This window comes from Uncinocarpus reesii, genomic scaffold (genome assembly GCF_000003515.1).
Source record: "Uncinocarpus reesii 1704 scaffold_3 genomic scaffold, whole genome shotgun sequence".
In the NCBI taxonomy this organism is placed as follows: Eukaryota; Fungi; Ascomycota; class Eurotiomycetes; order Onygenales; family Onygenaceae; genus Uncinocarpus; species Uncinocarpus reesii.
Window position 1 is genome coordinate 2,085,973 of NW_003052498.1, and position 12,940 is coordinate 2,098,912.

At 49.2% G+C, this 12,940-nt stretch overlaps 4 protein-coding genes across 4 annotated transcripts in view; 3 read left to right on the top strand and 1 right to left on the bottom strand.

Moving 5' to 3' along the window:
* Nucleotides 1-1,023: 1,023 nt before the first annotated feature.
* On the bottom strand, nt 1,024-2,095 carry UREG_05489 (uncharacterized protein; the record flags this gene model as incomplete). Its single annotated transcript, XM_002584754.1, has 5 exons — nt 1,024-1,392; nt 1,475-1,727; nt 1,772-1,828; nt 1,894-1,951; nt 2,014-2,095. The coding sequence occupies 5 exons, from the start codon at nt 2,093-2,095 to the stop codon at nt 1,024-1,026; spliced, it is 819 nt and encodes a 272-aa protein (XP_002584800.1).
* A 1,610-nt stretch (nt 2,096-3,705) lies between these two features.
* UREG_05490 (threonyl-tRNA synthetase) lies at nt 3,706-6,185 on the top strand (the record flags this gene model as incomplete). Its single annotated transcript, XM_002584755.1, has 5 exons — nt 3,706-4,274; nt 4,324-4,588; nt 4,638-5,213; nt 5,271-5,976; nt 6,031-6,185. 5 exons carry the CDS (start codon nt 3,706-3,708, stop codon nt 6,183-6,185), a joined length of 2,271 nt encoding a protein of 756 aa, XP_002584801.1.
* Nucleotides 6,186-8,625: 2,440 nt separating this feature from the next.
* UREG_05491 (uncharacterized protein) lies at nt 8,626-11,674 on the top strand (the record flags this gene model as incomplete). Its single annotated transcript, XM_002584756.1, has 7 exons — nt 8,626-8,829; nt 8,886-9,013; nt 9,093-9,460; nt 9,518-10,014; nt 10,090-10,265; nt 10,316-10,879; nt 10,933-11,674. 7 exons carry the CDS (start codon nt 8,626-8,628, stop codon nt 11,672-11,674), a joined length of 2,679 nt encoding a protein of 892 aa, XP_002584802.1.
* A 768-nt stretch (nt 11,675-12,442) lies between these two features.
* UREG_05492 (uncharacterized protein) overlaps nt 12,443-12,940 on the top strand; it is a gene marked incomplete at both ends in the record, with an annotated part of 2,797 nt that continues 2,299 nt past the window's right edge. Inside the window, one exon of the mRNA XM_002584757.1 lies at nt 12,443-12,872. Within this exon, the coding sequence (XP_002584803.1) occupies nt 12,443-12,872 (430 nt within the window). The remainder of the gene's footprint in view (nt 12,873-12,940) is intronic.

Consider the following 12,940-nt stretch of genomic DNA (forward strand, 5'->3'; position numbering starts at 1 on the left):
TGACTTGAATCTGTGTCTGACAGTTCTCAGATCTTTGAAGCGTCAAGTCAAAGGGACCATTCTTAAATCCCATTGTACACTCCGGAATATACGCTGCTGCCGTCTTAAACACAAGGTATAACCCGACGAGCTTTCCCAAAGAAGCAAGCGGCTAGTTTATCGCATAGGCTGAAGCAAAGGCAGCACTGAGATATTTCATCCTTCTCTAATCTAGCCAGGCAACATTAGGCAAATCCTGGAATCTCTAGATGTCCGAAGGCAAAACAATCTAAAGCAGAACACCGAGTTCAAATGTCTTGAGACGATGCCATTGATGCGTTACTAGCCGAAACAGAAAAGTCATCGGGGTTAACGTCAGGCTCTTCAGTGGCCTCCCACGCTACCGTTTCAACCCAAGATGGTTCAATTGAAACTGCTTCATTTCTGTGACATGATCCGGAACGACACTTCAGCCCTATTGCTGGCTTAAACGGTGGACTATTCGAGAAGGAAACCAATTGGGCCTTGAGCTTGCTTGGCCCGGAGTAGCCGAGGAAAGGCTTTTTGGTCATGTAAAGAATGCTTGAGTGATGCTGGTGTCATGAACGACTTGCATGGAAACTGGCGTTGGCCATGGAATTTGGCTTCATGATTGATGGAATAATGACTCACTTGTTGGGGCCTCGAACTGGGAACTCAAATTCGGAAGTCTGATGTTGGGAGGAATGGTACCTGACGCCAGTTGAACCATATCGAAAACTTTTGATATTGTATACTCCATATGGTACAATGTAATCCTGATTGCTCAAAGCCTCTTGTGATTATCATCGCAGCGAGACGCTGCAAAATCGCCATAGTAGCCGACCGATAAATCGAGTGATACTATCTTCCATCTAAAAAAATAGTAGTAAACCAACATTTCGAGCGGCACAAAATACCCACAGTGTATAAAAACCAAATTTTCAGTTTCAATAACAAATTCTTTGCACTAAGCAGTAATCTCGGGTATCTCCACTATCCCTCCGTCCCCCAGTTTCCAAAAGATCACGGCTTAGGGATATGCAGCGTCTTGCTAATCATCAGACAGCCCCATAGGGCAAACAAGCCAGCCACCGGGTGGAACTCGAACGCGGTTCCGCGTGCTACTACGCCGAGGGGTATGTCTTCGAGAACCCAGCCTTTCGACACCCAGTACGCCATCAATGCTGCGATGGACAAAGTGGTCGGGATGGGAGTTCCTTCAAAGTAATGCGATTTCCCCGTTTTATCCTTGGGAAGGGTGGCAACGGTAACGTTGAATCGGGGCGAGGCGAGTGAGGCCGCAGAGCACCAAGAAGGAGAGTATGATGTGGTCAAGAGGGGTGCGGATTCCAATCGCGAAGGCGGTGCGGCGGGTGCGACACCGAACGAGATCTATGGTGGAAAGGGGCTGTTAGTAATGGATGTAAAATGTGCAAAGGATTGTGTTTTCTCGGCTAGATAGAGGGGTTCCTACCAAGTCAGCTAAAGAGTCAAGCTCCTGGCCCATGAGCGACGACTTTCTTCTCCATCTGGCGACTTTGCCGTCCATGAAGTCGAAGAACAGCCCAAACGGCATGAATGCTAGTGCGATCCATAATGCCCCAAACTGATCTGGTTCCCCAAGGCAGTATCGCATTGAGGAGAATATCGACATTACTACACAGTAGGATATGAGTCGAGGAACTCTCAAGAAGAGACACATAGATACAACTTGCCTCCGCAGAATCCTAGTTGAGCAAAGTCAGCTTCAAAATCTCCGAAGAAGACATACAGGAAAGCAACACTCTTACCATTTAATTCAGTAATCAGATCGGCCAGGTGAAGGGCCCTATGTTGGAGGTTTTGCATCAGCTGCTAGCCTAGCGGTTCATAGCACTCAAAAAGGGCACCAACCTGATCATACTAAAATGCCCTGTATCTGTGGAGAGAAGCATTTTCTGTTTATCCTGGGCTGATGCAAATCAGCAGCAGGATCCAATCTGCACCTTTTGAAAAAGGTTTCTGGGTGCTTACCTGGATCTTTGTTGTTCGCACTGGAGCCAGAACCAACAGTTTCTGCTGGAGCTGGGATCGGGACAGAACTTCTGCGGGACATTGCCAAGCTTTGGACTCGTGAGCAATAAAAGCTGCACCAGAGGCTGCAAACGGAAATATCAGAGTCAGGTCGATGATAGTTCTTAATTTCGAAGATGCACTTGAGGTTACTGAGAGCTTTCACTGGGAAGAAACCCAGGTGATCGAGCAGAAGTGTGTGACTTCAAGACCAGGTCCTCGAAACGTCATAGTAAGCGCATCAAAACAGCTTTTTGGATTGCTGGGAGCCAAGCTCGGGGTGCACGCAGCCAATCGAAAGCTGGCCAAGCACCAGCAATAGCTCAAGTTGATTCACCGCGCAAATTCAAGCAATTTTTCGTCTAGTTTTACACGACCCTGTTGAATACACAAAGACCAGATCACGTTGGTTTTGTAGAAACTTGTATCCATGTAAAAACTCCCGCCTAACGTGCTCCCAAACGCCGGATAAGAAAGGGATATTTAACCACGGCCCCGGAACCCTCCGCGGCCTCTTGGGCCACCACGCGACGAAAAGCCACCGCCGCCCCTGCCGCCTCGGCCTGCACCTCCGCCTCTGCCTCCGAAGCCGCCCCCGAAACCGCCTCTCCCTCTTGGAGCTCCTCTGCCGCCGCGTGGAGCGCCTCTGCCTCCACGAGGCCCGCCTCTACCAGCACCACCGGCTCTCTTTGGTTTTGAAACACCTAAATCATATTGGTAAGACATCATTTTCAAAGGCATTCGCAAAGCATTTTGTCTTACCTGGTGGTGGCTTGGGTTTGGGCAAGAATCTGCAACGCAAGGTTAGCATGAGAACGTAGCAAACGAATCCATGTTGCATACTTTTCAAGAGGGAGCAGCTTATCTCCTCCAATATAAAACTTGTCACCGGCCTTGAAAGACGTGGCAACGATGCCCTCTTGTGGCTTTATCGTAAAATATACCTGGTTGATCGGACCCAAGACCTCGTCTACCTTTCCGACTGGTGTCTAAATGCGAATCATCAGTCTATCTGGAATTGCGGAGTGCGGCAAGCAAGGACGAAGGGTACCTTGTTCTCAAGATATATCGGCGCGTTGAAATAAGGAATTTTCGGATTGATGGACTCGCAAAACATTTCTCCCTCGCAGGCGTGTACGAACGATCCCATTTCTAGAAATGATCAGTGCTTTGACGGTGTGGTTTTCTCGGGCAATTGAATGTACCTAAGACTGTTGCAGGTGGGCCAAACGATTGTTGCATTCCTCCTCGTCCTAACACCGGAGCTCACTGTCAGCTTCTGTTTCAATGAGTTTAACACAACTTGATCGAGGCCTTACCACCACGAGAGCCAAAACCACCGCGATTGGCACCGGTGCCAAATCCGCGGCCTCTGCTACCCCCTCGAGATGCCATAATGCCGATCTTTTAGATGAGTGAGAATGGCCGTTGCTGCGCAATGCTCCCGCTCAGATCGCGAGCCAAAAGAGAGGTTCGGCTAAGATTGTGAAAAATATGTCATCACGTGACACACCGCTCTGCCCGGCGGAGAGGCTAAATTCGTCCCCTCTGGCAATCTAGATCTGGGGACTCAGTCACTCAGACAACCAGGCAGACCGGATCATCGCAAGGGCGGGATCCTGAGACAGTGTGAACTGCAACTGAGCTATCGATATGGGCGAAGAAGCTGACCAGCCTCCGGTTTCTGAGGGTGTCCAGACCGATCTCCCTGATCGGTCTGCCGACTCCCCTCCTGCCCCTCAGCAGAAAGCGGGCAAGCAGAAATCGAAGAAACCGGACGACACCCCGCTCCCCGACTTCATCGTCGCGCGCAACAAATTATTCGACGAGCTTAAAAAGGCTGCCGACGAGGAATTGAAAAACAAACCCCGATTCGACATCACAGTCACCCTCGATCTCGGCAACGGTGCGCCAGCAACGGTGATTGCCAAAGCGTGGGAATCTACACCTGGTTCTTTCTTGAAAGATATACCGAAGGAGTTTAGCTCCAATGTTGTTATCGCAAAACTTGATGGAAAACAACTTTGGGATTTAGATCGCCCGCTGGAAAGAGACTGCAGGGTTTCCTATCTTCCCTTCGACTCGCCGGAAGGCAGGGAGGTGTTTTGGCATTCCAGTGCTCACGTCCTGGGTGAAGCCGCAGAATGCGAATATGGATGCATGCTTTCCCATGGGCCTCCTACTGCTCAGGGGTTCTTTTATGACATGGCATTGCCCAACAAGTAAGCCCTTTCTGCCGAGATTATAGTACTGTTACTGATCCTCGAAAAGTGGAGTCGTCAAAGAATCAGACTGGCCGTCTTTAGATAGCCGATCGAGTAAGATCTTCAAGGAAAAACAATCATTTGACCGATTGGAAGTCTCCAAAGAGGATCTGAAGAAGATGTTCAGCTATAGCAAGTATAAGATGCACTATATCAATAATTTGGTTGAAGGCGAGAGCAGCACTGTCTACCGATGCGGAACCCTTGTTGATCTGTGTAGAGGGCCCCATATTCAAAGTACCGGCAAAATTAAGGCAATGAAGATCATGCAGGTATGTCACCACGAATTACAATCTAGTGGTTCTTGCTGACCTCATTTAGAATTCATCTGCATATTTCTTAGGAGATCAATCGAATGATTCTCTCCAGCGAATTCGTGGTGTCGCCTTCCCAGATAAGAAATCTCTCCAAGGGCATCTAAAATTCCTTGAGGAGGCTGAGAAACGTAATCATTTGAAAATTGGAAAAGAACAGGAACTATTCTTCTTCGATGAAGTCTCTCCAGGGTGTCCTTTCTTACTTCCAAATGGCACTAAGATCTTCAACTCATTGCAAAAGCTTCTCCGCACGGAGTATCGCAAGCGTGGCTACCAGGAAGTCCAATCGCCCAACATGTACGACGTCGGATTATGGCGCACTTCCGGCCACTGGAACCACTACAAAGATGACATGTTTAAACTTGCTGTTGAGAAGCGAGAGTGGGCATTAAAACCCATGAACTGCCCAGGACATTGCATTATGTTCAACCATCGTGAGCGGAGTTATCGAGAGTTGCCACTACGTATGGCCGATTTTGGTGTGCTTCATAGAAACGAGGCCTCTGGTGCTTTACATGGTTTGACTCGTGTTCGAAAATTCCAGCAAGACGATACGCATATATTCTGCACTGAGGATCAGGTATCTCGCACTTGGTTCTCGCTACGCTCTAAGGAGATTCACTAACAAGTTTTGCAGATCACCCAAGAGATTGAAGGCCTTTTCGACTTCCTTCGCGCCATCTACGGGCTGTTTGGGTTTAGCTTTAAGTTGAAGCTCTCAACGAGACCGGAGAAATATCTAGGAAAACTCGAGACCTGGAATTTCGCCGAAGCCCAGCTTAAGGAAGCACTTACCAGGTTCAAGGGCTCTGATTGGGAAATAGATGAAGGCGACGGCGCATTCTATGGGCCCAAAATCGATATCACTATTCAGGATGCTCTTAAGAGAGAATTCCAGTGTGCGACCATTCAACTTGATTACCAGCTACCTCAAAATTTCAAACTTGAATACATGACCAATGAAACAGGAAGACCCAAGGCCACGGATGCCAAAAAGGACGAAACTTCGCCCAAGGGAGATGACGACAATCCATCCCCTGATTCCGACGACGGCACCCCTGGACCTGGGCGTGCTCGGCCTGTCATGATCCACAGGGCCATCATCGGTAGCTTCGAACGATTCTTTGGTATCCTGATTGAGCATTTCGGTGGTAAATGGCCTTTTTGGCTCAGCCCTCGACAAATCCTCATTGTGCCAGTTATGCCAGCTGTCTATGATTACGTGGAGGAGCTCCAGGGGATCCTTCGCGGTGATAAGCTAAATGTGGACATTGACGTCAGCGGGAATACTTTGCAGAAGAAGATTCGAAATGGCCAACTGGCTCAATATAACTTCATCTTTGGTAAGTGTTTTTCTTTTAAGGCAAAATAGCGTTTTGCTAACAGTCACCAAATAGTTGTCGGAGCACAAGAAAAGGAAACCCGCACTGTCAATATCCGGAATAGAGACGATCCTAGCTCACAGGCAAAGGGAAGCTTGATCCCGCTCGATGAGGCTAGAGCCAAATTGCATGCTCTTCGCAAAGAGCGTCGCCTTGTGAATTCTCTTTAGGACTCTCGAAAGTCGATGGCCGTGGGGAAGGCGTTTTCGTAACTTTACAGTTGGAGATGGACTTTGCAATACTATCACTTTGCCAACGTGATACCCGAATGGCTTGATCAAACTACAGAGTTAGTGTCAAGGCATTCGTCAAGCAAGTCCGCTTGGATTGAAATTTTCGCCGTGATTGCAGGTGTAGTCCCCCCAAGGCAGCATCGCCATCCATTCATAGTTCAGGCGGCAAAAGTAGTTGAAGTATAGAGCCATCGGCAACATTCAGATAGAGGAACAATGAAGCTCTCCCTGAGAAAAGTCGCTTTCCTTTTGAGTAGGCCCCTACATGGTTATTAGCATGGGCGCTGATATTCGATGCGTCAATCGATTTCTTGAATGATGAGGTATTCATATTGCCACGGAATAAGCTGGCCAGTCGATTTGCTGGTAATTGCCTGGCTTCGTGTAAAGGAGTTCTCGGGTCCCGACAGGGTTTTCGAATCGACAGCCTAGGATTAGAGTATGACGGTCTAGAAATGATAGTCGAGCCGTTTGGTTGATTGCACCAGACGAGAGTGATATCAGCAGTCATCTGCGCATCTACACTGTGTGACAATTGTCATCACCAAGGGAGGGCTTTCACCCGCCAAAGACTTGAGCCCCAACCTCGCATTCAAGGCATCCGTTTTTAAGCCCAGCCAGGATTAGCAATCACTTCTCAAGTAAAGCGAATCATGAATCATATATGCTGACGGCCTCCAATCAATCCAAACAAAGTGTCTGTCGAGGTCCTCATGAATGGAAAGGGCCGGCATGAGCTGAAGAAATAATGTTGCTGCCTTGAGCGGAGACCATTAATTTCGACGGCTGTGATAACCAACTAATAAAGCCAAGCCAAAGAACTTCCTTCTCGGCGATTCCCTGGTCTTGTTTCAAGACGGCGAATACGGCAGATGTTTGACTTCAACGCCAGCAAAGATCAAGCGGTTTTGCAGACCCTAGCAGTTTGTGATTGGATGAACTTCGCTGGGAAGAAAGTCGATGAGCCTATTTTTTCCGAGCTGAACATTTGCCAACACCTTGCTCCCGCCATGGAGGCGCGGGAGTGAGCAACGGAGACCATGGAGAAGACGCCGAGATGGGAGTTCTCACTTTCTCAGTGCTAAACTTTGAACTGTCCCAACGAATCCAAGGATTCTCAGGGTAGCTTCAGGAGGACAAGGGCAAGTTCAAGGTGTGTAATTGCGCTCGGGAAGCTCTGGCCTTCACCACTATGTTTCAACACCCAACAGGGACCAAGACAATACCGCTTGAAAAGTAGCTTGTTCTTCCGGTAGGGACTGCACGAGGGTGGAATATTGGCGATGCGGGTTGGCTGTGGCTGGTTGCGTCCATGGCGCTCCACCACGCGCTATCAAAAACCTATTTTTTGGGCGTCTTGATGTATCATCAGCCTCGAATGACGATGGTATGCTGGGGTTACTTCCAGCTGACCGATGCAGACAGTGAGGGATCCGCATGCGAGTTATAGGCTTTCATTGCTGAGCATTTCCTGTCCATCACAAAGCGAGTGTCCCGCACGCGGTCGTTGACCCTTGGTCCCTTGCAACGGAGACGCAAGGGCCGGTAAAGGGCGTTGGTTAGCGGCATAGCCTTCACACCGCGAAATTTGCATTGCACTGAATAGTCCGTATATTGGAAGAACGAAGCCAATGGATAGAACCACGCTTCCATTCTAAGACGAATCGCGAATCGTTCTGGGTAACTTAGGGGATGCCTGACGTTCGCATGGCGGGTATGAAACGATGGGCCAAGGCCTTCGATTTCAAGGATCTCGTATCTGGTGCTGGGAACGAAGGAGACTGTCTAGATCCTCGGGCAGCATTCCGTATTTGAACTAACGGCCACAGACCAGCACCCGATCTGCTGAACCAGACTCGATGCCAAGGGGGTGCGATCAACGAATTGTCCATCAAGGCGTTCTTGTCGAACCAAACCTCGAAGCTTTAGTATTAGTACTGCAAAGGCGGACCAGAGCGGTTTGACCTGTTCCAATCTCTGGGATTATTGTTGGTAGCTCATTAGTTAGTTTAGTTATTGGGCGGTGGAGGGAAGCTAACTTTGCGTCTTCTCAGCTGCTGGGCCAGCTTGCATCTTCAGTGAATGGTGAGCTCAAACTGATACAACTTCACACGCCTGCAATTATCGGGACCTCCCTTGTCCATCCTCCCTGCTCACATCCGCCGTTGCGCGTGCCACTCGCCTTTTTAAAAGTTGACCCGGTTGACTTTTCGATCCCGCAAACTCCACAGGTCTATCCTTCAACGGCCCCACGTGTGATTTCTCCCAAGCATCCCCGCCTCAAGAAACCGAGCGGCAGGTCACAGAGTGGAATCTGCATCGATTCGGGACAGAAGACGGATTCCCGTTCTGCACCGGGCTATCGGAGCTCAGCGCAATGGAGCACTTTGGTGGGGGGAAGCCGGACGGTGCAGACTTCGATCTGTCCCAGATCACCACCCAACCGCCTCAAATCTTCGGTGCCTCGAACCCTGATGGCTCGCCCGTTCAACCAGCCCCTCCTGGGACAGCTTTCTCTGAAGACCAGCTGATGGGCAGTATGGATGACAATAATGACGCCAAACGGAGGAGAATAGCCAGGGTACGCCCGTTTGATTATATGGCGTGATCACAAATCTCTAATGGTTCTACTCCTAGGCTTGCGATATGTGCAGGAAGAAGAAGATAAAATGTGATGGGAAAATGCCAAAATGCTCGCACTGCATAAACTACAAGACAGAGTGCAACTTTACGCAAGTTGAGAAGAAAAGGAATCCGCCCAAGGGGTATGTTCTCTTTTTGATTACCATACCATGCAGCCGCATACCGTTTTTCGCTGTGCTAATACTCTACTCCCTGACCTAGAGCGAAATACATTGAAGGCTTGGAAAATCGATTGGGCCGTATGGAGTCACTCTTGCGGCTTTCTGGGTTGTTATCAGAAGTCGATGGCGGAAAGACAGATCTCGGAACACTCGAGCGCCGGCTTGCTGATAGGTCCATTATGACGGGCAACCAGCCCTCAAGGATACCTGCTGTTTCTAGCTCAATGCATTCGATGATGCCGGCTGTATCTTCCCATCAATCCACTCCTCAAGCAGATTCTGGCCCTAGCCCCCGAAGTCCTACGGGTTCGCCCAATTCTCAAAAGGATTCCGAGGCAGAGTTGGATTCGCTTTCGGATATGATGTGCTCACTCGTCACAACCAACTGTGGCGAGACCAGATATATTGGTAACCCCATCTTGCTTGACTCGTTCTTTATATTCGCCTGCTAACCAATATCTACAGGATCCTCGTCGGGATTCTCCATATTCTCCCCTAAAGGTATTCAATGGGTAAATGAAAAAACGGGCGACTCCTCCTTTGAAGATATGATATCATCCGCCTATATAGACGACAACAAGTGGATTTACTGGAAGCCAGAAATTTTCAGTGACATATTTGCCCGTCGAGTATTCAAGCCGTTGCCACCACGGGACGAGGCTCTTTCCCTTTTCAGAGATTATTTTGAGAATTTCAACTGTGTTTTCCCCCTGTTCCATGAACCGACCTTTATGCATTTGGTAGAAAGACAGTATTCACGAGATCCATATGAAGGCTCCGGTTGGTGGGCAAGCATCAATGTTGCCTTAGCGATTGCTCATCGATTACGAGTCATGAGCAACTTGGTGCCACAAGAAGAGGACAAGAAGGCTTGGCTTTATCTGAAAAACGCAATGGGTGTGCTGACGGAGTTGACCATGCGGAATACCGATCTATTAAGTGTACAGGCACTTCTTGGAATGGTGAGTAAAGTCATATCAGCTCAACACGTGTTTGAGGCATCAGTGGAGATACGGCATCTAATGTCCTCGTGTTAGGCTCTCTTCCTTCAAGGGACTCCCAACCCACAACCGAGTTTCTTCCTTGTTGCAGCCGCTATTCGTCTTTCCCATAGCATTGGCCTCCATAAACGTGGCTCCGGATTTGGTCTTAACCCGGTAGAACTCGAGCAAAGGAAGCGGGTTTTCTGGATTGCGTACATGCTAGACAAAGAGTATGTTTTCCTTATGTATCTTGAGCCATTTCTCTGCTAATGCATGGCAGTATCTGTTTACGCTCCGGACGGCCACCGGTGCAAGACGACGATGATATGAACGTTGAACTACCGAGTGAAGACCCGCCGGATAACATAGGAAATGTCCCCCTTTCCGATGGCAAAAGCAAAGTAAACCTGTTTCGGCTGATGTGTCTCTTTGGAACAATCGAGAGCAAAGTTTATAAACAGCTTTATTCTACAAAGGCTGCACGGCAGTCTGATGGAGAGCTTCTCAACACGATTGGAGAGCTTGATAGGGAGCTCGAACAGTGGAAGGACAGCATTCCTCTTGATTTCCGGCCTGAATATGAAATCAAGGCTACACATCGACCTCTCATATTACCAATTGTCGTTCTTCATTTTGCTTACTACAATTGTCTTACCACCATACACCGGATGTCCGTCCACCATGGATATTGGACTAGTCGTTTGTCTAATTTCGCAATTCAAGGCCTCAATGCTCGGCCTTTGAACCCCCGAGTGTTTTCGTCAGCGGTTCTATGCGTATCTGCAGCCCGGGCGTCAATCAATTTGATCAAATATATCCCACAGGGGGATTTCTCTTGCGTGTGGTAAGTGATAGCGCCCGGTACAAGCCTTTTATAGTGCTAACTTGATCTCATAGGTTGATATTATACTTCCCGATTTCTGCTCTGGTCACGCTGTTTGCGAACATTTTGCAAAATCCGTTAGATGCTCGAGCTCGATCGGATGTGAAGCTGATGAATCTTGTTGTGAATTTCCTGTCGAAACTTGCAACGGACGAGTCGAACGGCAGTGTTAAGCGCATGCTTAGTGTGTGCTGCGAGTTTGAAAGGATCGCCAAAGTTGTATTAGATCGAACAGAAAGGGAAGCACAGGCAAAACGAAAGCGTAAGGCTGCAGGAGACGACGCCAACTTCGTCAGCACGCCCAATGAATCCACAGCGAATATGCCTCAGTCTGCGCAGTCTCCATCGACAACCCAAACTCAAACTACTCGAACCTCTCCTACGTTTTCTTATATGCCGAACCCCGCCGCACGCCAGGGAACAATTCCCGCGATGGGCAGTTTCCCATCATCTCTCCCGGGACAACAACCAGTTTTTCAAACTGTCGCACCCGAGAATGGTGCAGGAGTGCTTCCAAAAGCACCCGTTGGAGCCAATCAAGAATTTTCGGAGTTGCTAGGGGGTCCAGCCATTAACCAAGCAGCATCGCTGAATCATGATCAGCCGTACACATCAGATTCCATACCTATTGATATCTCCGCGTTTCAACAGCCGTTTTTGCCCCATGACTTGTGGCAAATGCCAATGACGCTGGAGTGGGATTGGGCCGAGATGCAGAATAACGGCTTCCAGTTTGGCGACGAAGGGACTAACTAAACCGGTAAAGGATTGTCGTCTTTTGGAAAGTTCTGAGTTTCTTTTGGGCATGGGGACGGGATAGGAGTCAGCCAAGGGTATGGATATCGTATTTGCAGATGGGTGGCTTGGACAGCGCTTTAAAAGAGATCATATCCATGCCGGAGCGGAGTCTTTATTGAAATTGGCGTTTACTCGAGGGAAAGCACTACACCCTTGCCATTGATAACGTGTGGAAGATGACATGTCAGTCTTATTTTAGTCGCCCGAAAAGCCGCAGAGTGCTTCGTTAAACGGTTGACTCGGCGTTTGAAGATAGCGCATGGGTTCAGGAATCGGGCATTTGGTTGTTTTTTATTTCCCCACTCTCGCGGAGAATGGAATGTATGTACGTACTTGATGCGAGCATCGGCGACCGTTAATCTGTATGAATATGTAAGACAGTGAGAGCAGAACTGCATCTTCTTGTTGCATCTTCTGATGGCGGCCTGATTTGGTCCGAAAGCTCCTCCGTAGTCTTGGCGCTCTAGAAGGTCGGGCGGATGAGTCAGCACCTGGGCGAAAATTCGACCTGAAGTTGGCCCCAGACGTCGATGGTTCCCCGAGCGCAAAACCTCGACAACGAGGGATTCCGCGGCATCCTCTTAGTTTGTTTGTTCTTCGATATTTCTGCCTGGAGTTTGTGTTGTCGCATGGGGGCTCCAACGGGTCTGTTAGTCCGGCAATTACACCTGAACGACAGTCGACAATTCCACTAGCCCGACACACCCTGTCGCCTCTCACTCGGCCATGGCCACTTTCCTGCGTCGGCCAGGCAATCTTGCCCGATACTCGAGGAGAGCTACAGAATGTGCGGGGTATGCAGCGCGAGGTGCGAGACCTCGTTCGTTGCAACAATCCCAGCTTTCCGCGTTCATATCAGCCCACCCGTCTCCGAACGTATGCCACCGGGAACCCAAGGCGATCCCGAGCCTCCACGAGATCAAAAAGACCCAAAAAAGAGTGACTCGGATGAGTCGGCACGGTCATCGCGGCCGGGATGGGAATGGGAACAATCCCGCAGCGCAATTTCGGAAAAAGGCCCTGAAGACGGAAAGGAGCAAAAGCAGCCGGGAATACAAAGGCGAGCAAGGAGGAGGTGAAGCAGATCGACGACCTTGTCAACTCATTAAAGAAGAATTTCCCGGGCATCCCAGCCGAAAACTGATCGAGGAGGCTGGTGAGGAGCTCAAAAGAGTGCTTGCCTCTCTGAGGGCCAGGAGACACTGAAGCAACTACCCAAAGGGG